This window comes from Phycodurus eques, chromosome 4 (genome assembly GCF_024500275.1).
Source record: "Phycodurus eques isolate BA_2022a chromosome 4, UOR_Pequ_1.1, whole genome shotgun sequence".
Lineage (NCBI taxonomy): Eukaryota > Metazoa > Chordata > Actinopteri > Syngnathiformes > Syngnathidae > Phycodurus > Phycodurus eques.
Window position 1 is genome coordinate 31,272,237 of NC_084528.1, and position 27,121 is coordinate 31,299,357.

Sequence of the window (27,121 nt, forward strand, 5' to 3'; positions counted from 1 at the left end):
AACTGTGACCTTTTATTACGCTACCCTTAGCCCACTTATATTTTGTATTCTATGTCATAAGAAGCTGACAAACTGCTCCTTTTATATGAAAATAAAGTTATATTTCAATTGTTTAAAAAAAAAAATGACTGTGATAACATCATGATTATTAACAACACTTCATGGAATGACAAACGATCAAAAACAGACAGCATATGTGGACATTTTAAGACGGATGGTAATCATTTTAGCTACTTGCTATTTGTACTTCCAATCCCACAGTAAATGAGAAAGTGTGAGGAGTGTGTGAATGCATTAATACAGGTTCAATACTCTCTTATATTTTGGCTATGGAAAAACTGACAGGTACTGACTTGTGCAATGTTACAGCAATGTTGACAATGTCAATAAAATAACAAATAAATGTGTGTCATATCCTCATTTGTGTTCTTTCTGGAGTCCAGATTTGATTATTTATTGTTCACACTCAGTCTGACTAAAATTCTAAAAAGCCAAAATGCATGTTTGTGGGTTTTTTTTATTTTCCCCCCACATCATGACAGACAACTAGTGTTAATGTGGGAGATGCTTCCTTCTAATTAACCATTGCTTAAACATCTGTGGGTGCTGTGAAATAAATTTTATGGTGTTCAGAGACAGAATTAGGCTTTATTAATTCATGCCATCTGCTGAGAAATAAGACACACACACACACACACACACACACACACAGTCAAACTGAAATTTGTGGAATGTTCTGCCTGCACAACAGTCAAGTCGAAACTCGATTTAATTGTTTGTGGCAAGAGACGAGAACACATTTCAAAGTTGTATTTTATAGTAAAAAAAAAAAAAAAAAAAAAGCAATTTAAGATTACAAGAGGTAGACAGAGGGCTCAGGATAAAGTGTTTTTGTTGATGCAATGAGGGCTTTCAGGCAGCAACTTGCCGCAAACTGTCCAATGTGATCAAGATAAATCAGGTAAAAGGCAAAGCATTACTGGAAGCATGTCTTAATTAGCCCTGTTCAAAACTTTGCTATCTCTGACTGCATCTGTTTAGAAAGATTAGCCCTCAGATGGGCCACTGAAAGACACAGTGATCTTTCCATTCAGATGCACCTACAGCCATCACGGCAACGTCGACTTGGATGGCAGCAACTGAAGACAACGGCCCAACAGTGCTCGTTTCATGCGACGAAACCAGCCAAGACAAATTCAGATTGCTTGTTCTCATGGTTAATCCCCGGTCGTATCAACGGCAACAAATGCGGTCGGATGACGAGTCATTCGAAAACAAATCATGGACTCACAGCACACATTTAAAGCACGGCACACAACAGGTTTACGACAACGCGTGATAATCTGATTGTGGCCTAATAGAAGATTGAGGTGTGCGGAGAGTATTGACACACAAAATAATAAGTCAAGGAAATAAGTCAATTATGATTCATTATTTATTATTATTATTATTATTCCTAAGTAAGATCACAAAGTATTGCTGCTATTCACAGACACCAAAAAAAATGTTTTAAAAATGTACCAGCGACAAGCATTAATTTTTAGGGTGATTTCACATAATTCTTTGACTTTCTCTGGTCTGGAAGTGTTGGCTGAACCAATGCTCCTGTGCTCCCTGGTTAGGTTTGCGTTCACATAGTACAGTGGTTCTCATAGTGTGGTACACGGCCTCCCCCTAGTGGTATGCGAAAATAAATCACTGAATTGAATGTGCAAACTGTGCATAAGCTCACAGCATCTTTTTTTTGTTTGTTTGTTAATCAATTACAGTAAATTTGTTAATTACATTTCCGTTGTATTTCATTTTTAAGTACAACACATTTGCATTTAATATTTTAGTACTGTTTGTTGTCAAACGTTTATTTTTAGGTACCATTTTAATTCACTTTTTATGTGAAATAAATTTTAATTGAATCATTAATAAAGTCGTTTTTTTAAATGGTCCTATATTTAAGGGCAGGGTTCATGTTCACACTGTGCATAATGTTCCAATGACAAACAATAATATTCAATAAAATCTCTGCCTCGTTTTTGATAAAAATTTCGGCGTATTACAGTGCTGTATTTTAATGTCGGTCGTGATGGTGGTACTTCGAGTATTTTTGGAGGTGTTACTTGGTGTAAAATGTTTGGGAACCACTGACATAGTCAAAACTGTGACTGCATGGCTGACAGGTTTTGATTGAGAAGCAGAAACTCGCGATTATTGGGAGCGGGACACGTTGAGGATGCAACAGCACCATCTGCTGGTGATATTACAAAACGCACCGCGAGATAAAAATAAACAGTATCCGCTTTGCTCAAACCCCAACAAACAATCCTGCGTTTAGGGTGCTGTGCCGTATCTACAACATGGTGTGTCTGAATGATAATGTAGTTGTTTTGACAGTTTAGGGTTTTATTTTCTGAACTTCCTTTATAAGTTGTTTTTATTTGATTTGGAAATGGGAGGGTCCCGAAGCTTGTTGACGACGCCAAACCATATCCAGTCGGGGGCGCTGTTGACATGTTTTTTTTCTAAACGGTTTATAGATATTTATGTTACTCGTACCTTTTAAGTCAACGGAATTTTACAAATTCAAGACAAACCGTAATATTTTGTTCAGTTATTATCAGTGGCTTTGGATGAGTAACGACTGGGACGCTTGTTCTGCTGTTATAGGGCATAAAAACTGCCTGAACAGAATTATTCCTGGTCTAAAAATAAAATCAAACAATGGATGCAAAAACAAATAAAAACAAAACACACAAATACAATTTTAATTAATTAAGTCATACTTTTGAATCAAACTTAGTCATGGTTTATACTTGAACGCAAGGTATGATATTATTACGCAGGCATTTCCGAAGTTTCCTCAGCCGGGTCCTGACTGGGGTCCTTGGCAACGTGGAAGATGCGAAAATGTGTTTGTTTTGAACCTGTGTGCGTGGATATTCGAGCTCCCAAGACATGATCACGGCTCCGTGTAGAATAAGCTTTAGTTTGTAGCATCATTGTTTGTTTGTTAGTACCATGATGCCAGGGGACAACCAGCCTAAAACTGTGCCAATAGCCTCGGACGCGACGCCTGGGAACTGTCAGAATTGCTCCGTTTTGCACCAGGTCTGACACACATAAAAGACACATTCTTAATAGGCTCGCTTTGTAATCAAAGCCAATTAGGATTCTTCCAAATAATTATGCCCATGGCTTAATCTTTGTCACTTTATACAGAGCGTAACGGAATACGTGTCGTCACTTTTGGCACTGAAACAGAAGATTGCAGTTTCTGAGTGAGTATTGATTCATATCCTTTTGACATCGTGACACTTCAAAACATAAAAGTCGTAGCGCTTCCTGAAGGCATTTTATCAAAAATGACACAAAATTGGATCGAAGACAATGTGTAAACACAGATCAAAATGAGAAGCTATTGTATGTCAGTTGCACATGTTCCATATTAATTGCAAGTTTGGTCTGCCTTTTCCAGTGACGCGATCACTCTGCGACAACAGCACGAAGAGCTTCAGAGCCGATTGTTTACTTTGGAGAAAAAGACGGAGGATTACGAGTCTGTGCAAGCGGAGTTGGAAGAAAAAAATGTACATGTCGTGTAGAATGAATATATTTTTTATATTCCTATTGCTGATAATGTGTTGACGTAATCAATGACAAATTGTTACTGGCCACAACATTGGCTGCCTTCATGACCCGACAAGCTGTCTGTTTCAAACTTTACAACGACAGAAATGCTCAGTTTTAGCTGACATTATCCAGTACTGTGTATTACATTTATGTAAATTATGAATTATATTGACACAGTTTTGTTCATAAATAACGTGGCTGCTAAAATGTCTATATGTCAGCATAATTATTCGCTCATGTTAATTTTCTATGCCCGTGGCATATATTGACAGGTAGAACATTGAAATGCTCTTCCATTAAATGGCAGAAGGTGTAATAAACCTGCGCTTCTACCTGTTGCCATTCATACAACCTAATACGTCATTACTGACTGCCTTGTGTTCAACAAAACAGTCAATTGAGACAAGATCATCATTATTTCAGTAATGTATTTCATGTAAAATAGCGCCTTGGCTCAATAAAGCTTGACGAACTCTGGCAGTGTAGGGACTAGTGTCAGTAACAGATGTGTGCGTGTCGTAAAAATGTTCCTGAACAAATTTACTTTGACATATTTACTAGAATTCATTTTACCTTGGTTGAAAGCTGTCTTGCCTCAAATGTCTTACTGTATTTTCCAACATGAATGATTGCAGCGGATTCTCCGGGACTACGGTCAGATCGCTGAAGAGGTTGAAAAGTTGAAGCACGAAAACAGTATTACACTGGCTGAGTAAGTTATCATTCGAACAAAAAAAACGTGCCATTTATATGATCATGGTTTTAATGATCATTTTATTACTTTGTTTCCTATCCCTTAGGAATAGGAAGCTTGAAAACCAACTAAAGGGCATCAAAGGTGATTTGAAATCACGCCACGTTATGATGAACAGCTTGTAAATATGTGCCATTTAAAACTGTTTCTTTAAAACGTCTAGAACTCATGGAAACTCAGTCACTTGAGAATGCACAACTGAAACGGGGAACGGCCATGTTAGAAAATGATTTGCTGAACGTACAAGTAAGTAAAAGTGCACTCTGAAAACCTTTGCTGCCCTCTGTTGTCAAACTGCATGTAGCATGGGAAATTTCAAATTGGTCTCTCTCTGCAGATATCTTTGAAGAAGTCGAAAGAAAATGCAGATAAAGTTCAAAAATTGATGGAGGATCAAGAAAGGATAACAAGCATGTACGAAGTTGGAACTTTTGAAATATATTTTTTTATTTGCCTTTAAGTTGCTTGAGCTAACACATGATTGTCCAACAGAAAAGAAAAACTGGCAAATAAAGTTACACTGCTTGAAGGTATTTAAAATACTAATTACTATCTATTTCTATGTCTAAAAACAAAATTATAAATATGCCTTGAATTTGGTGCATCAGTACATGTTTCCTCTCACTTTCAGAATCAGTTTCCCAAAGGAATAATCAAATATCACTGCTAAATAAGGAGAAGATGCTCCTGGAGGGAAACATTTTTGACTTCCAGGTGCAGTACAGCAAGTGACATTTATGATTGTGCAAAAAAGAAGGCAGGTGGAATATAACCTAGTTCATTGAAATGTTATGTTATGTATTCACAGGGAAGACTGATAAAACTGGAGAGAGAAAGAAACAAAGGTAAAAAAAACAAAAAACATTTTACTCTATAATGTTTAACGCTATTTTATATGCATGTGTAAGCAGTGAATAGTGCATAACCGTTGCAAACTAGCCTGACTTTTCTCTACGCAGAATATAAGAGTATATCAACTCAGGCGAGACCACCTGCAGAACATAAGGTTGACAAAGGTGCACTGTTGATGTCAATTCGTGTACAAATATGAACTCCCATTAACCCGACACAAGTTTTAAAAATTTCCTGTTGGTGCCGTTTTTACAGAAAAGGTTCGAATACTTCTAGAGCACTTGTGGGCTTGCGTGGAACCGCAACCCCAGCAGTCAGCCAACTTGTTGCATTTACATGGTGAGGGCTCATCAGTACACTCACCTCTGCAGCTTCCAGCTATTTAATAATTGTCGTGTTTCTGTTTTTCAAGCACATACGCTATTTTCTTGTGATTTCAGAGCCCAACTCTCCGCAAAGGAAATGCATTCCACAGGGCGCTCAATCCCAGACTCCTGTCCATCAGATGAGTGAAATCCAAACATCCCTCACCCAGACGAGCTCACAGTTGAAAACATCTCCACGTGCACAGAAAACCAAGAAACAAGCATCTCAGCTAACAAAGAAAGAGGAAGAACCCTTGCAAACAAACAACAATCACTTGTACAAAGAAGTCAACCGAAAGGAGCTTTCTGACACTCCCAACATAGATGAGATATTGAAATGGTTCAAGCCTCTGCCTCCCTGTCTATCACCACTATTGGAATCTGTAAGACTTTATACATTTATTAAATTACAACAATTGCGCACACACACAAAAAAACAAGTTATGCATTCTTGGTCATTGATCGGTAACATGTTTTCCCATTCATTCAGGAGAACAAAACAGACTCCATGGAGACTGGGGAAAGAGAAACTGTCGCACCTGGTAATCACTGTCATGATGAAAAGCAGTTTCAGCACACTACAGAAAAGTCACCCCTTTCTCCAAAACCTCGGTCGTCAACATCTGCGGACAGTATAGGATTGCATAATGTCAAAACACATGAAATGGAACGCACCGCTAATATACATGAATCAAGTGTCACCACAGAGCTCAAGGATGAAAGACCCAGCACGAATGGCGACGAAATGCAGATTGAGGAGAAAACTCTGGAGCAGTTAGTATCATTTTCTACATCAGATACATCTGTTTCAGCTGAGGAAGCTCCGGCGACTACTGTTGAAACGGAGCTGTGCTGTACACAACCTCGCTCCAGTTGTGCTGCCAGTAGCATCCAAGAAACAGACCGCTGTAACCTTACAGAGTCACAGGAACAAGCTCAAGAAGAGCCTATGAAAGATGAGTCTGCTATTACAGAAAAAGATGTAAACAAAGTCTCTTCGGGCAAAATCCAGGCCAATCTTTGTGGGAAATCTCCCAAAGCTACGGTCGGTGAGGAAGTATTGGATGTGCAATCAATTACTTTCTCAACTTGCATCAACTCTGTACAGGGCAAAGACGATTTAAATAAGGAACATGTGTCCGAAAAGAAAAACAACAATCTAGACTCAACTTGTTCGGTGCAGGAAAGTCAAGATTTTGTAGCCCTAAATCCCCCAAATAATGCAGAGGATTTACAAATACGAGATGATCACATGTATATATCAAGCTGTGACATTCATTGTAGCACCACCATTACAGAAAGTGAAGAAAATGAGGGATTCTGTCTTCCAGAAAAACTAGAGCAAGAAGCCAAAGAAACTGCTGAAAGAACACCACCTCCATCAGACTCGAGTAGCGTTCTACCTCCTGTGTCAACTATTAATATTGCTGATGAAACCGTTGCCGACCAGATTCGTCTGACGACAGCTCCACTGAGCGATCTTCCGAATGACACGTTGAAGGAAGAAGAAAATGTGCATGTGCTATGCAGTCATTTGAGTCGTTCTTGCTCATTACCCAATGTGAACACAAATGTATCGGAAAACCACATAAAAGCGGAGGAAAAGTATCTCGCAAGGAACAACAAACACCTTTTGGCAAACAAAACGCAGAAGATTCTTCAGAACAAAGGGGTTGTTGTCGAAGACATGCCTCATGACAAACCTCGTGATGAACCAACAGTCACCACTGTCGAACATACCGTTCTACACGGGAATGGGCAAGGTCAATCAGAGACCTCTGCTGAAGTACCTGACAACCAAAACCCCGATATGATCGAAAGCGGGGCATCCACGGCTGTCCCGGCGACAAGCGAAACTGCAGGACCCCGTCGACCGTTGGAGTCCATAAGTGAAGTTCGCACTGAAATGGGTTCGCCGCTCCCGCCGCTCATCACGCCTCTGAAGACTCCTCCAAAAGCTGGCAAAGCGATCAATCCAAGGCACGCCATTGGAAAGCTCTCCTTTCCCTCCCCAATGGATAGACTGGCCTCTCCTTGCACTCAGGTCCAGACCCCTGTGACTCCCAACAGTCAGACAGTGTGTTCGTCTTCAACTCTCAGCAGCCCCCTTCCTCCAAACGGAGTCCCCTCGTCACCTCTTCAGTTTGGCTCTGCGACCCCGAAACATGCAGTGCCTGTCCCAGGTCGCCTGCCCGCTGCAGTGAACTCGTCGCCGGCCGCATCCTCTTGTCCATCTCAGGAAAACTCAATGAGGATTCTGGACCACATGTACCCAGAACTGTCTGCACGTGCCCGCACTTTGAGCATTCTTCGAGGGAACCGTAGCATCAGTTCTTCAGAAAGCGGAGCCTCACCCCCCACAACTGACAGTCAGGTTTCCAGTTTTACGACAGTCACTTCCACCGGAACCGCCTTCACCAAGACAGAGATGAGAGGAGAAAAACGACTCGCCACAGAGTTGCCTCAGCCTGCAAACAACAAATGTCTCAGATTAGATGGCTGCTCTGCAGTGGTCAGCCAAATAGTGCCTGCGTCCTTGACAAAAAGTGGCAATGATTCAGGATCGCTTCAGACACCAGAGGTCAAACCGATGGAAAGTAAGGACACGGTTGTCTCAATGGAGATTGAAGAACCTGTTGAGAATAATGTTCTAGGCCGCCTTTTGAGGAGGATTGAGCACCAGGCCTTTGATGTGTTGCCTGTGATCCAGAGCCACATACATGTTGGTAACCTGCCCACAAAGCCCGTGTTGAGAGATGAGGAGATAGAAGTCATTTCTGAGATTTTTCAAAGCAGCTTGGTTTGTATATTTATTCTATTATTGCTGTTTGATTGTATCCATATACAATGTCACCCATTAGACCCTTGAAATTCTATGTATGATTTAACACTTTGATTTAATAATGCTTCCTGGTACGTCTCTCGTAGCGATCCTTAAATTGTAATTGATAGAATAAAAAAATGACTTTTAGTTCTACAACTCATGTTTTAGTCAAAACTGCATACATTTTTCCAGCTATTTTTAACAGGGCTCTTTTTAGAAGAGTCATATAATATTATCCTTTGAAAGTTTCCTATCAAGAAATGTTTTTCACATATTCAAAGTACACCATTACATACTATGTGAAGTCAAATTACGACCATTTTCACTGCGAAAATCTTACCTGGTGAATTCATCTTATTTATAGTGACATCTTACTGTACTTATTTTAAGACAGTTTTGACTTGTTTCAATAGTTTCACCATGACAAAACGATATTATGTTAAGAATCTTATCAAGTCAATTCGTAATAGTTCCATTGGCAGATTTTTTTCACTTATTTTAGGGACAAATGTCTTGTTTTTATTATATTTTTAAATGAAAGAAAAATCAACTTTTTGTTGGTTATTTTTTTTTCCAGTGTTGAGTGGCTGTGAACTGGTGTTTTGTTTTTTCTTCACCTAAAGGCAGATCAAATGAAGTTGGCCATCTTGAACAAACTCAAAAGCGAAACGAGGGGCATGTGTGGAAAATATGCGCAGGCCCTCTGCAGAGTTTACACGGCCATTTGTCGACAGAAAAGAGACTTTGAAAAGGCTCACATCCTGGCTTACAGCTTGCTCGTTGAAGGTTGGTGGTACTCAACATATTATTTTATTAGGATTCGCTTCATTAAAAACAAACGTGGTAGGCAATTGTGATGCATTATGTTACTGTATATACTGCACGTGTACACACTTGTAATTGTAGATTACAACTCGATAATTAAGTGTAAAACATTTTTGGCACCACTGAAACAATTGGATCCATGCATTTTAATATCCTTTCTTTCCCGTTGCAGATTTTCCCAATGCTGCCAAGTTGATTTTGTTTATGGTGACAACATGGCCGAGTGTTTTGTCTCACAGCAGCCCTCTGTGCCAGGCCATACACACAGTCACTAAACTTAAAGCATCACAGGATCTCTCAAAGTGCCTCTCAGCATTCCTTGGATGGGAGAAGGTAGTAGAAGAAATTAAACCAGACCTTGCTAAGGTGTATTAAAAAAATTTTAAAAAAAAAAAAAAAAAAAACTACAAAGACAGTACTGTAATGCTTGCTTTCGATTGTCAAAACATTGTTATATAGTTCTGTCTTGGCTATCGAGGGAGTTTTATAAATACATTTTGTGTCTACAGGTTTTTTTTTTTTACTTTCTTTTAATCGTCTTGCTTGTCATTTTGTTTCGTGTCAAATTGACAAGGCCTACTAGAGCCGAATCTCTTGTCTTTTCAGGGCCCACCCTGTGATATTGACCTTCTGCGCTCAAGGACACTGTCAGCGATACGCTCAGGTTCAAGGCTTTCTTTCTTGAAACACAGTCGCTATGGTGACGAGCTGGGAACGACGGCCTGGGAACATGTCTTCACTCTGCATCTCCTCTGTGCACAAAAGTCATGGAAGTGGAGCTATGACCATATCTTGAGGTACGGAACACTTAAATTCACCATTTTCTAGTTGTACTCCACCAACTGTATTTCTAGTTAAAGATTTGAAACTGTGATGTTTGCACTTTGTTTCAGAAGTAAATTATTATTATTTCTCCATTGGCATGTGTTTTCCTTTAATACGGTGATTTATTTTGGACCCTGGGTTGATTTTGTATTTATTTATTTGTGCTCTCTAACAGTAAAGAGTTGTGGCCACTGATGAACACCTGGGTTTCTCAGCCCCGAGACCAGCAAGTTCCCATTTCTGATGTGACAGTGGCAGCCGTCCTCCGGCTAATTGGTTAGTTGTTTTCGGGATTCACCATTTTTTCCACCATCAACAAGAGTGCAATTAAGTGTTATATTTTCTTCTTTTTTTTTTTTCCTAATTTAAACAGGGCTTTTAGGTCAGATGGGAATCAAAGAGAAGAACATTTCTTCAGTGTTAACTGTGGCCAAAGTCATCAATGCCTTTGGTAGGCAGAGCCAGAGTGAAGGTACGAAACATAAGAGCAAAAAGCAAAATTATCCAAATTATTACCCAATGTCCCAACAAGCAAATAAAGCATAATGTGATTGTAATTTCAAAATGTTTTTTCATGGCCAGGTGTACCGTGGGGAGTGCAGTTAGCAGCCGTGTACTGCATATTTGACCTGTCACCATGCAACCCCAAAGAAGCCCTGGAGGCACTTGCAGGATGGCGAGGAGAAGCGTCACAAAGTGTTCCCTCTGCAGTCACGAGCTACATTTTCCAGCTGGCCTCTATCTGCAGACAGGTCAAGAAATGACTTCTGGTTATTTACAACACACCACGTGCTTATTTCAAGATCTCCAGAATTTATTTCAAATTATTAAGGGAGTGTAATCATCTTGCACTTCTCCAATATACGCTTCATAATGTTGAGCCTTTCATTGACTCATATTAAAGGAGGCGGCCATTTAAGGTACCAACAGACTCTTTAATGCTCTTACTGGAGGAGCTTGAAAAGAGCACTAACTTCAGATAATGTTATGACTAGAGCCTGCTATGCAGGTTTACTAACTTAAAACCTGTAAGAGCTGTTTCAAGACGTTTTACTTCCATCTCCATCCTCCGCATGTTGTATTGATTTACGGTTTGCTATGTGCATTTCTACTCAAGACAGGAACAAGGTGAGTGAAATGAAAGAAATATTTTTTTATTGTTTTTGATTCAATAATCTTAATTGTTAACACCCTGTGTAACAGACACACAGCCATTAAGTTGTGCTGAGGCAATATTTTAGATGTTAATAATGTGTGTTTGTCTAACTGGCGCTCGGAAATGTATAATGTACATGTAAATTGTGTGTGTATGAAAAAGCCTACCACAGTAAAGTCTGTACAGTTTCAGAGATTATTTATTTTTACTATTAAAGTTATATACAATCTGTGTTTTGATGTCCCAAGACTCATGTGTATAAGGCCATTGTTTAGACCTTAGTGTGCACTGTGTAGTAGTTGTAAACATGAGTCAGTAGGATTGGAATTACTATCTGTAACACTAATTGCCCCCCCCCCCAAAAAAAAAAACAAACAAACAAGGAAATAGAGGCTTTTAGCATTTTACTGTATAATCAAGCTATTGTATCTTGCACTGGTTGCTGCAGAGAAATTTAACAGCGACCTAATCTGCTCTTTCGAACTAAAATCAACTACCTCGTTGGAAGCTATCATTTGTCAACCAATTACAGGAGGGAGATTTCAAAGTGGCAAAATATTAATGGAAAAAAAGTACAGGTTAAAAATGAAAGTGCAGAGGCTAAGTTTATTAAATAAAGCCCTCCTAAGATCCATAAAAAGTGGAAAAACAATTTTTGACATCTGAATAAACAACTTCATACTTTATAGGTTGCAGTGAGGATGATGTACAGTGGATAATTCATTTACATGGATATTACATAAAAATTGTAATTGAAGCAAAACTTGAATACATAGAATTTAAATATATACATGGTCATACAGTAAAAATAATGGGAATTAGGATGAATATTTTTCCAGTAGGGATTTTTTTATTGTATTTTTTAAAAGTGACTGTGATTTAATGTTAAGTTTTGGTGTTAGTTCATTCCACAATTGAGTTCCATTTATTGAAATGCTGTCATTTTTGTATGAGTAAAGTGTTTTTTAATTCATATTTGCCTACATTAGAAATTATTCTAATTGCCTTTTTTTAATTGTAATTTCTTTGTGCAAGTTTGTGTGCTAAAATACATGAGATGTGGGTGGCATTAACGACTGTAAAAAAAAAAAAGGTTTAAGTGCATCTTTTTGATGAAGGCCGTTTCTGGTGTGATACTTTATACTTTAGTTTGCAAAAGTTTGGAGTGGACACGTGTAAAATGTTTCTGATCAAGTACAGTCATCCTAAAAAAATACTCGCACCTACTTTTTCTGTATCAATATTGCAAATGTTTACACCTGCTGACTGATAAACAGTTGATTTGCTGATTATTAAATACGATATAATTAGTTTAAGATATATATTTCGAACGTTTAAACCACTGCCATATACTGATTTTATCACGGACGTGTTCCTGTAACCAAGAAAATCAGAAAAAACGATAATCGCCATTGTAGGTAACTTCCGTTGATTTGTTTTTTGAACTTCCGGTGCCGTGCACGGGCTTGACGCGTGCGGCGGCGCCGAGAGGTGTGTTTCAAGATTTAAATCCCCACGCATGCGCAGATGGCCGAGAGTGCTGCTGGGTGCGCCATTTTTGCTGGCTTCCATGGGGGAGCGGAGTTGGGCAGGCAAGCAAGCCGATTTTGAAAAAGCACACCAGTCTCCTGACATGAAGCACTTCGAGGATAACAAGTAACCCCGAGCGGTAGGTAAGAATTTGTTTGCTTGAGTGCCAAGTGTTCCATTTGCCGACTTGCTCGCAATTTTCCCGTTGAGAGGTTGTCGCTCCAAGTCGAGTGAGTCTCTAATGGATCCCAGGACCGCTTGGATCCAGCCGGAGCAGAAGGGACCTGCCAATTCGTTATGGATGCACATTTGGGAAACGTCTCAGGGTTTTGCCACCGACAACCGCGTTCAGTACCAGCGCAACATCGTAACGTTCAACGGGGAATACCGTAAAAGTGTCGCAGTAGCAGCGGCGGCGGCTCCGCCGCCGCAACAACCGCCGCCGCCGCCGCCGCCGCACGGTGCCGTGTTCGGGAAAGTGTCGAAGCGAGACGGCGGTGGAGAGAGGGGGAGCGCCCGGAGGAAGGGCTCCTTGTCGCCGTCGTCCTCCTCGCTCGACTCGGAGGCCGAGAGCTCGTCTCCGTCCGGCTCCTCTCTCCAGATAGACAATTTAAACGTCTCGGAGGAGGCGAGCAGGTTTCTACACTACGGCGAACACGAGCTGGACGACAGCGACGTGAGGCGGCGGCAACAGCCGCCCCCTGCTCCTCTGCCTCCCGCTGCCGCTGCCGCTCCTCCGCCTGTGCCTCTCCGCGCTGCTCCCCAACATTGTCGCAGCAGCACGCCACAATCCGCCGGCCACACCCCCGCCAGGATAAAGAACCAACACGGGAGCAAGCAGCACCATTACCCCGCGTCGGCCCGCAGGAGGTACCTGCACCGAGCCAACTCGTTCCACGGCTGCGACTCCTCCTGCAGTCTGTGGAAGACCAGGCGCTACAGCCCCGGGGTCAACGGGTAAGCTCCCTCACTTCATTATGTACTTGCTTTGTTTTTCACACATGTTGTTGTTGTTTTTGTTTGTTTGTTTGTTTGTTTGTTTCCCCCCCCCCCCCCCCCCCCCCAGCCCAGTACCGATTATCACTAGTCAAGGAGGCCGATAACCGATCATCATTTGCTGTAAAAGCGGAATATAGGCGTCACAATTTTGACTAGTACGAGCTCAAACACTTTGTTTAAATGCCTTTAAGCGTATGTTTATTGAACAGCTTTTCAGATTTGCAACATGTTAACAGTTGTATTTAAAAAATCGTAGGAAATACACATCCAAATTCTAAGTGCAGGAGCTCCCGGCTCAGCAGAATGTGTTAGGTCAATGAAAACGTCAACAAATAAATGGCTCCTTTTAAGTTTTCTACAGTAAATCAAGTTTTCCAAAGTTTCAATTGAACGGTCATGTTAATCTTCCACTTATCTTTGTTTTGAGGTCAAACACAAATGAAAAGTGTTGTGAGTTCCCAAGGTGAGAATCCTCTTTTAAGTTGACCGAATATTTAGAGAAATAAAGAGTTCCATGAAGTTTCAAGAGTTTTAAACACAGTAGATCGCATCAGCTGTCAGATTTAAAAATGAGAACGAGAGGCCAATGCTGATCAAAATGCCAAATATCAGCTCTACTAATTGGCCCGGCCGATAATCGGTCTGTCCCTCCTTTGTTTATTTTAGTTTTGAGTTTATTTGGCCCAAAAGTTCCCATATCTCAGTCAAATCTGAGAGTAGTTTAAGTTTGTTATATTTTACAAATGAATTATTCTCACCTTTAATCTATACTGTCAAATATATGAATTTAGCATTTATTACAGATTTGTCCAAACTATGACCCGGGACCATTTGTGGGCCCCTGTCTGTTTTCTTAGCGGCCTGCAGCACATAATCGAAACAAAATTTGACGTGGCCGCAATGCTATTTAAAGAGGGGGGAAAAAGGTCACGGTTTCAGTGTGAAAATGGTGGCGTGTGACTGCTGAAAAACTGACACCCACATCCCAGTGACCGTGATTACGACTACCACTATTAATACATTGGTTGTGTATGGATGTTTCCTCGATGTGCAAAAATGCAAAGAAACTATTTACCACTAAAATAGTAACAACATTTGTCTACATCGATATAACGCACTGGTGATTAAAGATACTGCAATTTCAGAAGTTAAAATAGTTTCCTCCACTTTCTGCTCGTGTCAAGATCTTATTTGTGAACCTGTGACATTGATGATCTTCACATGAACACCGCTTTAAAGATTGTCAGCTTACTACACAATGCTCTTGCTTTGGTTCTCAATATTGAGATCGACTCAGTGCAAGAGTGGATCTCGTCTAGTGTGATAAAGGGCCGCAAGCCTCACAAAAATCCTGAACTATTTGTTTCATCTCCTTTAACATAAAGCTCCAGTGTAGCAGTTTTTCAAATGAAATGTAGCATTGCTTGATGGATTGGTTCAAGCATTTTGAATGAATTAAAGGTGCAGACTGTTAAAGTGGCCCTTACTTCTTGGGGGGGGGATTGCATTTATTGTATTGTATTGACTGTATGTTTATTGACGAGAGGTACGACATTCAGGATTTAAAACTGCTCTCGGTATCGTGTAGTTTTTGCCACAGACACGGCAAGTCGTTAGAACATTTACTCGAGATCCTTAATCTGGCATCAGGTCAATGTAGAAGTATTTTATTTAACAAATTAGAGCAATGTTGGAGGCACGGTGGCCGACTGGTTGGCACATCTCCCTCACAGTTCAAATCCCGGCTCCTTCTGTGTGGAGTTTGCATGTTCTCCCCGTGCCTGCGTCGGTTTTCTCCAGGTACACCGGTTTCCTCTCACGTCCCAAAAACACACAGGGTAGGTTAATTGACGACTCTAAATTACCCGTAGGTATGACTGTGAGTGCGAATGGTTGTTTGTTTATATGTGCCCTGCGATTGGCTGGCGACCGGTTCAGGGTGTACCCCGCCTCTCGCCCGGAGATAGCTGGGATAGGCTCCAGCACACCCACGACCCGCGTGAGGATGAGCGGAACGGAAGATGAATGAATGAATGAAAGGAGCAATGTTTATTAGTTACATGGACTGTGTAATGAACCTGTTTCTTTGCTACCTTTTAGTCTCCATGAAGAGATAGTTGACTTTTTCAACTTCATGTCACCGCGTCCAGAGGAGGAGGCCATGAGAAGAAATGTTGTGAACAGGATCGAGAGCGTCATAAAGGAACTGTGGCCCACGGCTCGGGTGAGTGTAGGACGATGTTGCCCGAGCACACAAATGCAAATTTACGTCTGGATAGGAAATGTAAGTTTGTATTGAAAGATGATTAATGAACTGTTTTTGTCCATTATACATGATTCTGGGTTAAGCTAATTATTAGGTGGGAACAAGTGCATTGACCATGTTTGATACGTGTTATCAATAGCTCGAGTTTTAAGGACCACTCTTGATCAATGCCCTGAAGTTAAATTGCTTTTTTAAAGTTTAATAATGGGACTTCATAAATGCAGCCCTATGGGGGGCACAAGCCAGTGCAAACTGAAGGCCGGTCCCAAGCCCGGATAAATGCAGAGGGTTTCATCAGGAAGGGCATCCGGCTTAAAACTTTGCCCAACAAATATGAGCGTTCATCCAAAGAATTCAATACCATATCGGTCGTGTCACGTGTTAACGTCGTCTGCCACCGGCGCCGTCAACCTGCAGGGCGCTGGTGGAAATTCAGCTACTGTCGGTCGAAGTCAAAGAAGAAGAAGAGGTGGAAAGCGGGTTCTTCGGCAGAAAGAGAAGAGGAAAGCACAGAGCCTAGAACTGAATGTTGGGACTATGACAGGAAAATCTCGGGAGTTGGTTGACATGATGATTAGGAGAAAGGTTGATATATTGTGTGTCCAGGAGACCAGGTGGAAAGGCAGTAATGCTAGAAATTTAGGGGCAGGGTTTCAATTATTTTACCATTGTGTAGATGGGAAGAGAAATGGAGTTGGGTTATTTTAAAAGAAGAGTTAGCTAAGAATGTCTTGAAGGTGAAAAGAATATCAGATCGAGTGATGAGGCTGAAACTTAAAATTGAGGGTGTTATGTATAATGTGATTAGTGGCTATGCCCCACAGGTAGGATGTGACCTAGAGGTGAAAGAGAAATTCTGGAAGGACCTAGACGAAGTAGTTCTGAACATCCCAGACAGAGAGTCGAGATTGGTGCAGATTGTAATGGACATGTTGGTGAAGGAAATAGGGGTGATGAAGAAGTGATGGGTAAGTACGGCATCCAGGAAAGGATCTTGGAGGGACAGATGGTGGTAGACTTTGCAAAAAGGATGCAAATGGCTGTAGAGAACACTTTTTTCCAGACGAGGCAGGAACATAGGGTGACCTACAAGAGCGGAGGTAGAAGCACGCAGGTGGATTACATTTTGTGCAGATGATGTAATCTGAAAGAGGTTACCGACTGAAAGGTAGTGGTAGGGGAGAGTGTGGCTAGACAGTATAGGATGGTGGTGTGTAAGATGACTCTGGTGGTGGGGAGGAAGATTAGGAAAAGTGTGCTGGGGCCCATTTTTAAGAACAAGGGTGATGTGCAGAGCTGTGGGAACTATAGAGGAATAAAGCCTGATGAGCCACACAATGAAGTTATGGGAAAGAGTAGTGGAGGCTTGACTCAGGACAAAAGTGAGTATTTGCGAACAACAGTATGGTTTCATGCCTAGAAAGAGTACCACAGATGCATTATTTGCCTTGAGGATGTTGATGGAAAAGTACAGAGAAGGTCAGAAGGAGCTACATTGTGTCTTTGTAGATCTAGAGAAAGCCTATGACAGAGTACCCAGAGAGGAACTGTGGTACTGCATGCGGAAGTCTGCAGTGGCAGAGAAGTACGTTAGAATAATACAGGACATGTACAAGGGCAGCAGAACAGCGGTGAGGTGTTCTGTAGGTGTGACAGAAGAATTTAAGGTGGACGTGGGACTGCATCAGGGATCAGCCCTGAGCCCCTTCCTTTTTGCAGTGGTGATGGATAGGCTGACAGATGAGGTTAGACTGGAATCCCCGTGGACCATGATGTTTGCAGATGACATTGTGATCTGCTGCTGTGTGTGGATGCACATTTGGGAAACGTCTCAGGGTTTTGCCACCGACAACCGCGTTCAGTACCAGCGCAACATCGTAACGTTCAACGGGGAATACCGTAAAAGTGTCGCAGTAGCGGCGGCGGAGCTCTGCTAGGATGAAGGGCAAAGTTCATAAAACAGTGGTGAGGCCAGCTGTGATGCACGGATTAGAGACAGTGGCACTGCAGAGACAACAGGAAACGGAGCTGGAGGTGGCGGAAATCAAGATGTTGAGGTTCTGCTCTCGGAGTGACCAGGTTGGATAAAATTACAAATGAGCTCATCAGAGTGACAGCCGAGGTTCGATGTTTTGGAGACAAAGTTAGAGAGAGGAGACTTCAATGGTTTGGACACGTCCAGAGGAGAAATAGTGAGCATATTGGTAGAAGGATGATGAGGATGGAGCTGCCAGGAAAGCGAGCTAGAGGAAGACCAAAGAGAAGGTTGATGGATGTCTTGAGGGAAGACATGAGGGGAGTTGGTGTTCGAGTGGAGGATGCAGGAGATCGACTTACATGGAAAAGGATGACGCGCTGTGGCGACCCCAAAAGGGACAAGCCTAAACGAAAAGAATAATAATAATGTGACTTCGTAACAAAACTGAGATAATGACGCTTCATGCACAGGACACCTTTTTTTTTTTTTTTTCATTAAACGGAAAATACTACATTAGAATTTGAATTCCTGCTTCATTGTTTGGTCCATGCAGGGATTTTGTGTTGAGACTTGGATGCTCCAGTGTCAAGTCTGTGCAAATTACAAAAAAAATTTTCAATTACAAATGGTGACTATAGTTTATTATTTGGTGAGTTAGTGTGAAAAAAAAATTATCTTAGTGAAAAGAAATGATCCTGGAACATTTGAATGAACTTTATTTCATCGCCTACTGTTTTAAACGTTTAGTATTAAAGTAAAGTATTACTTAAAGACCCTGTAAAGTGAAAATGTCTTGAAAAATTGACAAATTTAACAATACTGCCAAATTTGAATGGGGGGGAAAAAAAAGCCAAGTAGCTAAAATGTGGCTCAAGTTGTGAAAAATCAAGCCATTCTCTCAGATGCTGCGGCTGTGTCTGCTGAATACGCTGAAACTGCATCCCGCTTACCTGTCAATCAAATGCCACGCTCCGACAGATGACATCACACATCCCAGCATTTGTTTTATGTGCTATCGTACGATAATGTGATTCAAATGCGCTGTAAATTCGGAAGGCTTGAAGCTGACACGTGCGCCATTCACCTGCTGCTTCTCCTGTCAGCACGGCATTGTAAACAAAACTAGTCAAGTGACGCTCGCAGCTCTATACAAGCTTTATGAAAACGACAGTAGCTGACAAGAGTCACGTTCAAAATTATATCGTGACTGTGAATTATAATCACAAACCGATTTACACTCATTTGTGGGGACATAATGTGACCACCGACCCGCCCGATGATAGCGGGACGGGGATGACGTCCAGGGAGGCTGGCGCTTGGCTCTGCTCCATTGACTAGTAACATCTTATCCACGGATCCCTGTTGTCTCCGGTACAAATTGACAAAGATATCCGTCGTAATATGGTCACTGCGGAGTCGTTATTTGTTGACTTTCTGCTCTCCGTCGAAGCGGTTCCTCATAAATTCCATCTAAATTTTCGTCATCTCTTCATTTTTGGGAAATTTATATGGTGACACTGAGCTGTTCTGTCAATTGCGGCACGCGAGATGCCACACAGAAAAACTGTAACGCTTTCACTTCACAATTCAGTACTGTACTACGTTGTACAGTGTTCTCAGTTTTTGCATGTTTTCAGTAATTGACTTCAAACATATAATCTATTTAGGAACAAATGTCTGAATTTGCTAAATTTGAGCAGTCTGTACCTCTTCAAGTCTGTTTTCATGCTAATACCATGAAAACAGACTTGCTAATATCTGTCACTTTCAAGTTATGATAGGGCCAGAAAGTAACTACCGGCTTCAGTGCAACTCAACTGATTTTCTGCTCATGAGCATGGTTAACCGTACCAAATAGGTGCGATGCCCCAGTGTCTTAGTGGGCGTCTTGCCACTCCATTTTAATTAGGCAACCCACACGCCGTCAGTGCTGATAATAGAAATATCTTCTGCTTCTTTGGCTTGCTATTTTCAGTAAATGTGTGTTGGTTACCTAATGAGGCTGTGTAGATTAATCTCTTGGGATTTACCCCCCCCTCCTCCCCAAATTAACGTTGTCTGGTTGTGTCATGTTCAACTCCAATCAGGGTTGTTTTAATGTGTTCTCTAGGTGGAGATATTTGGAAGCTTCAGCACAGGACTCTATCTTCCAACCAGGTAGCTTTCCCTTTTGTACTGTCATTCATTTTCTGTCTGTGATGCTAGCATTTTGAAAGTAAGGACAGAATTTGGGTATTATAGTTGGGGTACACTTGGCACCCGCTTGTTCATTCTAAAGTCAAAAAATATACAGCAATAAATGAAGGATTTTGGCTTGGCTGTGCAACTTTTTTATTGTTAAATGAGGTCAAATGCATCTTGCTTGGGTTTTCAGTGACATTGACCTGGTGGTGTTTGGGAAGTGGGACCACCCCCCACTGCAGGAACTCGAGCAAGCACTGAAGAGACACAACGTGTCGGGCCCATATCCCATTAAAGTCCTCGACAAAGCTTCTGTGCGTCACTCGGATCTCGTTGGCATTTTGTTTGGTTGTTGGTTGCTTCAGTTGTTTAATTGCTGTGCTTGCTTGTACACTGATTCCAGCTGTCTCTTCGTCCCCCAGGTGCCCATCATCAAGCTCACGGACCATGAAACAGAGGTCAAAATTGACATCAGCTTTAATGTGGAGACTGCTGTCAAAGCAGCACAGTTCATTAAGAGCTACCTAAAGGTAAGATTTCATACCGCTGAACAATGTGCATTCCTATTTGTCATCTTTTTTTTTTTTTTTTTTTTTTTTTTTTCCCTTGATGCATAATGTCTTGCAGAAATACACTGTTCTGCCGCCTCTGATCTTCGTTCTGAAGCAGTTCCTACTCCAGAGGGATCTGAATGAAGTTTTTACTGGAGGCATCAGCTCGTACAGTCTTATACTGATGGCTATCAGTTTCCTGCAGGTACACTTTTGTACATGATAAGAGCATAGCAATTCTTCAAGTGCAAAAAAAAAAAAAAAATGCCGAAGGATATTTGGAGTAGCAGTCTGGAGTTTTGTTGTTCTTGTGATTGCATTACTTTTCTCTGGCTTGCTCTCGCATTCCAAAAGTCAGGCATGTAAGACTAAGGGAATCTCTAAATTATCCATAGTGATGTGGATCTAAATAAGGCAGGCGAAACCCAGTGAAGATCTAAAAGACCAACATTTTTTCCTCCTAGACTTTTCAGCCTGTTTGTTTTGGTGTTAAAAATTTTCTTTTTGCATTTAAAAATGATCTACTGTAAATCTTTTCAGCAGAATCTCTAAAGTCAGGAAAAAGTCTAACAAAGACTTTATTCCTTTGCAAAGTCAAAAAGCCTGAGTTCATCTTGCAAGAAGAACTGGGCCGAACATTTTATACTCTTCAGAGCGGGCATGGAGTGCCCCAACATTGGCATGGAGATGCCCAGTGAGCGCGTCACCTTTCTTTTTTGGCTAGGGTCATTTGTCCTTTTTTTAAGGGGTCCTGTTAAATCCACTTCATTGCCCACTACAGGGCTTCAAACTGCCCCCAAATTGTTGCACTTTGCCTCTAAAATATAAATATGCAACAGTGTGAGTCCATTTGTCATCTACTCATGCCTGTACAACCAGTAAAAATGCATTTTAAAAAAATAGTTATGCACAAATGAGTTGGTTTGCCACACCGTTTACACTGGCGACATGACGGCGAACAGAGAGGAGCTACTTTATTGAAGACGCGCTGTTTCGTCAGTGATTTGTAATTGGTTCGTGATTGCAACGTCAGCAAACAGTCCGCTGCAAAGCATGTTTAAGAAATCATTTCATCATGTGAAACTGAGACAGGGCAAAGAGAACAAATGTTTCTCTGTGTGTGACACACATGGAAAAGCTCCTGGAAACAAACTATGAGAGGAATTATTTTCACTTTTTTTTTTTAATTTTTTTTTTTTTTTTTCTTTATATAAACTATACAAAAGAGCCAGTAGAAGGCAGTCGCAGATTCAATTGCACTAAACATTGTCAAAATCCAATTTGTTGTTCAGACATTGTGAAAAGCTGTCATTTTTATCCACATACTGATCCACTTGATGAACTACGTACGAGCTGTCCTATAACTTATCCATATGAATTTATTCACCGGAGTTCTGTTTATTAGTACAGTACGTGTGTTTTATTTGCCAAGTCACAGCGTATCACTTTTTTTTACCCGACCACTTCCGGCGGTGTAACTTCACAGTAGGAGCATCCAGAAGTTTACCAAACATTAGAGCAGCATGAAGTGAAGGCTCGAAATTCCCACTGGAGGGGTTGGCATTGGAACGTTTGACCTTGAGACCGTAAGTATAGGTTGCACGTGTTTTTTAACAGAATATCACTGGACTGAAAAACCATCGGTGACTAGTTGACTCCACTTTTATCACAGTGTCGACTTGAGAAAATATTAAGTTGTGCATCTCCTATTAGTAATAATTCCCCACATGGTAGTGTATGACAAGGTATTCATACAGCGCCCATATGTTTCCCCACGGCCTGTCTTTGAGGGCATGCTGGAGTCGTGCTCAAGGCCATGCACCTCGCTATGACCTAGTTACATTGTTGCCTCAACTTGAGTAACTAGTCAAACACGTGTTTATGCTGGTGTTCCAAACATGAGTGGCTGTTCAACAAAGCCCAACTTACCCTCCCTAAACCGAGCGTTGACATGCATCTGTCTCTATTGGGGTCAAACATGTTCAGAAACCTTTTTTAAAAATTTTTTTTTTTTTTTTTTTTTTTTTTTTAAAAAGGAGTAATTATGACAGGAGGTGACTAATAAAATAATAATACAAATATAAGTACATATTTACAGAATGCAAAGAAAAATGAGACCACATTGCCTATGAATGGGTCTTTATCTGTAGGTTTTATCTGATGAGAACAAGTGGCATCCATATATTTACGGATGGATGGACATGACCATTGGGAATAAATTGTGCAGTTATTCTTTTTAAAAAGTCGTCATAGTCTTAAAATGTGTCTCTCTTCAAGCGACTCTCGTATTACTTTGCCTGCCGTGGGATGTGTTTAGTCATGTAGCTGTGGTCATTGCGTCTGTCTTCTGTATTGCTGATCAGCTGCACCCACGCATTGACACGCGGCGTGCTAACATCAACCTGGGCATTCTGCTGATTGAGTTCTTCGAGCTGTACGGGCGTGACTTCAACTATATGAAGATGGGCATTCGTGTGAATGGGGGGGCCTACCTATCCAAAGAGGAGATGCTCAAAGCGATGGGGAATGGGAACAGGCCATCTATGCTCTGCATAGAGGATCCAATACAGCCAGGTCAGGACTTTTTTTTAAACAAATTGTAATTCCCCCTCACCCCTGTCCGTCTTTTGTACTGTAGATTATACTCATTTTTCACACATTCCAAAGTACTCTGTACTTTGGTAACGTAGTGTTGTTATAACTTAGGTGACTGACTTTCCCCCCCCCCCCCTCCCCCCCCAAGAGTTGATGTAATTATTTATTGTTGATAGGTAACGATGTAGGCCGAAGCTCATATGGAGTCTTGCAAGTCAAACAAGTGTTTGACTTTGCCTACATGGTGCTGAGTCACGGTGTGTCTCCGCTCGCTCGGGCATACCCCAATAAAGAGTATGAAAGGTAGGAATCCCTTTGTGTGTGTGTGTGTGTTTGTATTTAGTAGAAAGTCCAATGACGCTGTTTTCCCAATTAATAATATTACCACGGTTCTTGTCTTGCAGTACTTTAGGTCGTATTATCAAAATTTGCCCAGAGGTTCTTGCCTACAGAGACTGGACTATTAAGACGTGGGGAGCTAAGCAGTATGCCAACCAGGAGAATCATGGTGTGTTTTTGTTAATTTAAAGAATTCATTATTAGTCTTGTATGGAAGAAAAAAAGCCTTTGAGTGAAGTTTGCGTGGCCTTTGCAATACAAAGGTTTATTTTTACAATATACTTCTGAGTTGTAAGGGCCCAGTGATGGTCACCGCAAAATAGTTTTTCGCACCAATTTATTTTTGAATTCCGAGTCTAACGTGATCCTAGCAGTGGTGTTTCGTTGGCTTCCAGATGTAGAGACGTGTGAGCAGGACCTCGCCAGACTGCTGGTTTCTGTGGAAGACCAGCGAGACACGGCCTCGCCCCTCAGCGCTGATTCGTCCTCGCCCTCCCCGGTCTTCCTCAACAGCCCTCATCACCATTCTTCATCCTCCTCCCCCAGCTCAAACTCCTCCTCCTCTGGGAGTGACATTGTAAGGCCAATGGATAGTTTGTCTTAAACATTGACTATATCAGTTAATCATTACTGTGCAGGAGTTTAGAAAATGTCAGAGCACAGCTACCATGTCCAATATTTGCTGCCCAATTTTATTTTTTATTTTTTTAACTCTCCCAACTCTTGAAAGTGAACATTTCCCTGTGTTTCTTTTAGGAATCTGATCCTCCTCTAAGCACTAATGGACTCCATCTCCAGTCCCTGAACCTGGCCTCAGTCCATTCTATAATGCAGATGGCTGCACATCCAGCAGGCTTTATCCACACCGCACCGCAGGTTGGTTTCACCACACCGTGATGATGTTCTAAAATCGCTCAAACTGTGATTATAAACAGACGCGGTGTATACTTTATCAGTCACGTGAAGGAAATCCACTATATTGGGAACATCACGTGACCAAACCTATAGAACATGGTAGCCCACTTCCTGGGTATGCTATGCTAACGAGCATGACTACGGTTTGATGACATGATTGTTTGAAGCCGAACATGCTAAAAAAACAATTCTTTGTGGCTGGTGAAATACATGTTACGTATATCACTTATTTGTACAAATTGAATATGTTAACATGAACAAAGCCGAAAGGTTGACTATTGTCTCTGTTTGACAGTTCTACCATGAGAATCTGCCATCAGTCAGCATGGTGCACCGGCATATGGCACAAGCTGCAGTCTCCCCGCACTCCAACTCCACAAGTCCTCAACCCAGCCCCCTCCACCAACTCCAGCAACCCCGGATGGGAGGGCAACACCAGCACACGTACGCCATTCCGCCAGAGTCCCAGGGCTCATTTGAGCCCCGCAAATTTGGCTTCAAGCACAATCAAAGCAGTAGCCTCCGCGGCCAAAGTCACTCCCAAGGTAGTTTCAGTCCCCAACGGCGGTTTGTTCCTCAGGGCCACAATGCGGAACCAGGTTTGAGGAACCAGCAGCAGTACAACTGCAACACGTGGCGACGCAGAAAGAGGGAAAATCTCCCAGCTCTGAATCAGAGCAGATGAAGGATTGAAGCACTGATATGACCTACTGCTTTTAAAGCCCTTCTTCCTCTTGTCACTACAAACTGTCAGTTGCATAGCCAAGACGGTTTTCCGGTAGCTTGCACTGGAAGTCAATTCAGATTGTCTTCAATTGTTTCAAGTGACCAGTACTCAATTTCTGCTTCTGTTCTGCCAGCACGAAGCAAAGACCCGACCCTGGCAGGTGAAGGACCGTTGTCTTGGGTCTTAACTGTACTTGAAGAGCCTCAAAACGTTTGGCCTTTGGAAACACTCCCTCCACACTGGAAGCACACCAGCACCAGAGTTGAGTTGACAACCCAGACTTGGTCCTCACCAGTGTCACTTCCATGAAAGCAAAGTCATGTGCCATAGTCGCCAACGGGTTCATCAAGCCTTACCCTCGGTCCCTCTCAGTTTTAACTCCCATTGGGCCTTTTGGATCGTTTTTTTTTTTTCCCCCTCTTCTCTTGACTAATTTCTTACTCTGAATGCATCATTCCTTTTGCAACGCTCTTACAGCTCGGACTTTCAGTCCTGTTCGACTGAAGCGACGCACTACCTTCCTTTCTAGCTATGCAGCACAACGCTGACTCAATGTTTTCGGTGTGATGGCACAAAAACAGACCTTCTCAAGTGCTTAAACTGTGATGACTTGTTTGAATGTACCGAGTGGTGTTTGTGTGTTGGAACTGACGTTCGCTCGTGTTTGTCACTGAGGGATTTTTAATTATTTTTTTTTTTCGTTCACATTGGCACTTTAATTTTGTTGCATTCATGTGCAGTAGTAGGTTGCTTTTTATTTAATTTATTTCACATTTTCGTTTTTCTTTTTAGCGTTTTGGTCCCCCTGACATCCACTATTTTTATTTTATCCTCCTCAAGTCCTCATTGGCCTGTGCAATATCTGGATTTTTAAGGGCCTTGAATGAATGTGTTCCGCTTTTCAGCTGAAGGGGGCGCTGTGGTATAGCGACATGAGAAAAATGTGCCAAAAAATCTTGACATTTACAGTTTCATCCACATCACATTACAATCACTTTGAATTTTGCCAATAGTTTGTTGAAATAACCCCCCCCCACACACACACACACACACACACACACACACACACACACACACACACACACATGTAGTTCTCATTTTAAGTCTGTCACTTTTTGTTTGTTTAATTTTTGAGTCTTTCCTTGAAGAGGATACGTTGGAAAGATGATTTTTTTTTTTACAATTTGCTTCTTTTTGCCATTTCAAAAATGTCAATATTTGGTGCTACTTATAACCAGCAAAGTGCTTTTTTTCTGCCTTTATCTGCTTTAATTCTGTAAAAGCAAAAGGTCCACTGCCTTCTTGGAAGACCAAATTCTCCCATACAGAGCCAGAACTTTAGTTCAATGTACTGCTAGATGTGCTTCATATCCATTAACACGGCATCATACATTGTATGAGGCCATCAATTTATTGTCTCCCTCTTCTACATGTTCAAAGTTCAAACCTACATAACTGAAAAGGAATCCTTATAATGGCTCGGGTATGGGATGTGACTTATTCAATGTTGCAGGAATTTGGTGGAGCCTTTGACAAAACAAAATCGAGCCAAGTTGTTTTCAGCATCCTGAGTACCAAACTGATGCGATGTACTGAAAATATGTTTGTGTTTTCAGTGCAGCTTTTCGTTAAGCTATCCAAGATAATCAGCGAGCGGTTACGTCTTTGTACACCAAACCGATCCCCATCTTATATCTGTAATTAAGGATGTGTAAATGACTGACCTATAGATGTATTCTTTTTTTAAGTCTTAAGTTTTTCTATTTTTTTAAATAAACATTTTAAACTCCATGTTTGTGGTTATTGTGTATTAGT

At 41.4% G+C, this 27,121-nt stretch overlaps 2 protein-coding genes across 3 annotated transcripts; both read left to right on the forward strand.

Annotated features, from left to right (window-relative positions):
- The first annotated feature begins 2,889 nt into the window (after window positions 1-2,889).
- Window positions 2,890-11,458, forward strand: ice1 (KIAA0947-like (H. sapiens)). The gene is made up of 20 exons (XM_061675230.1): window positions 2,890-3,102; window positions 3,214-3,272; window positions 3,470-3,581; window positions 4,260-4,336; window positions 4,425-4,462; window positions 4,542-4,624; window positions 4,716-4,792; window positions 4,871-4,908; window positions 5,010-5,092; window positions 5,187-5,223; window positions 5,338-5,394; window positions 5,486-5,569; window positions 5,671-5,978; window positions 6,086-8,395; window positions 9,043-9,205; window positions 9,417-9,577; window positions 9,851-10,041; window positions 10,245-10,345; window positions 10,443-10,541; window positions 10,652-11,458. The coding sequence occupies exons 1-20, from the start codon at window positions 3,013-3,015 to the stop codon at window positions 10,831-10,833; spliced, it is 4,350 nt and encodes a 1,449-aa protein (XP_061531214.1). The 5' UTR covers window positions 2,890-3,012; the 3' UTR covers window positions 10,834-11,458.
- A 1,326-nt stretch (window positions 11,459-12,784) lies between these two features.
- On the forward strand, window positions 12,785-27,095 carry LOC133402212 (terminal nucleotidyltransferase 4A-like). Of its 2 annotated transcripts, none has more exons than XM_061675846.1 (13): window positions 12,785-12,894; window positions 12,968-13,712; window positions 15,855-15,978; window positions 20,109-20,155; window positions 20,373-20,493; window positions 20,602-20,709; window positions 20,807-20,935; window positions 23,094-23,304; window positions 23,502-23,628; window positions 23,730-23,833; window positions 24,060-24,241; window positions 24,421-24,540; window positions 24,875-27,095. In XM_061675846.1, exons 2-13 carry the CDS (start codon window positions 12,997-12,999, stop codon window positions 25,262-25,264), a joined length of 2,379 nt encoding a protein of 792 aa, XP_061531830.1. In that variant the 5' UTR covers window positions 12,785-12,894; window positions 12,968-12,996; the 3' UTR covers window positions 25,265-27,095. The 2 variants fall into 2 exon arrangements, with proteins under 2 accessions (XP_061531830.1, XP_061531831.1); XM_061675847.1 differs by having other exon boundaries at window positions 13,008-13,712.
- The last annotated feature ends 26 nt before the right edge of the window (window positions 27,096-27,121 follow it).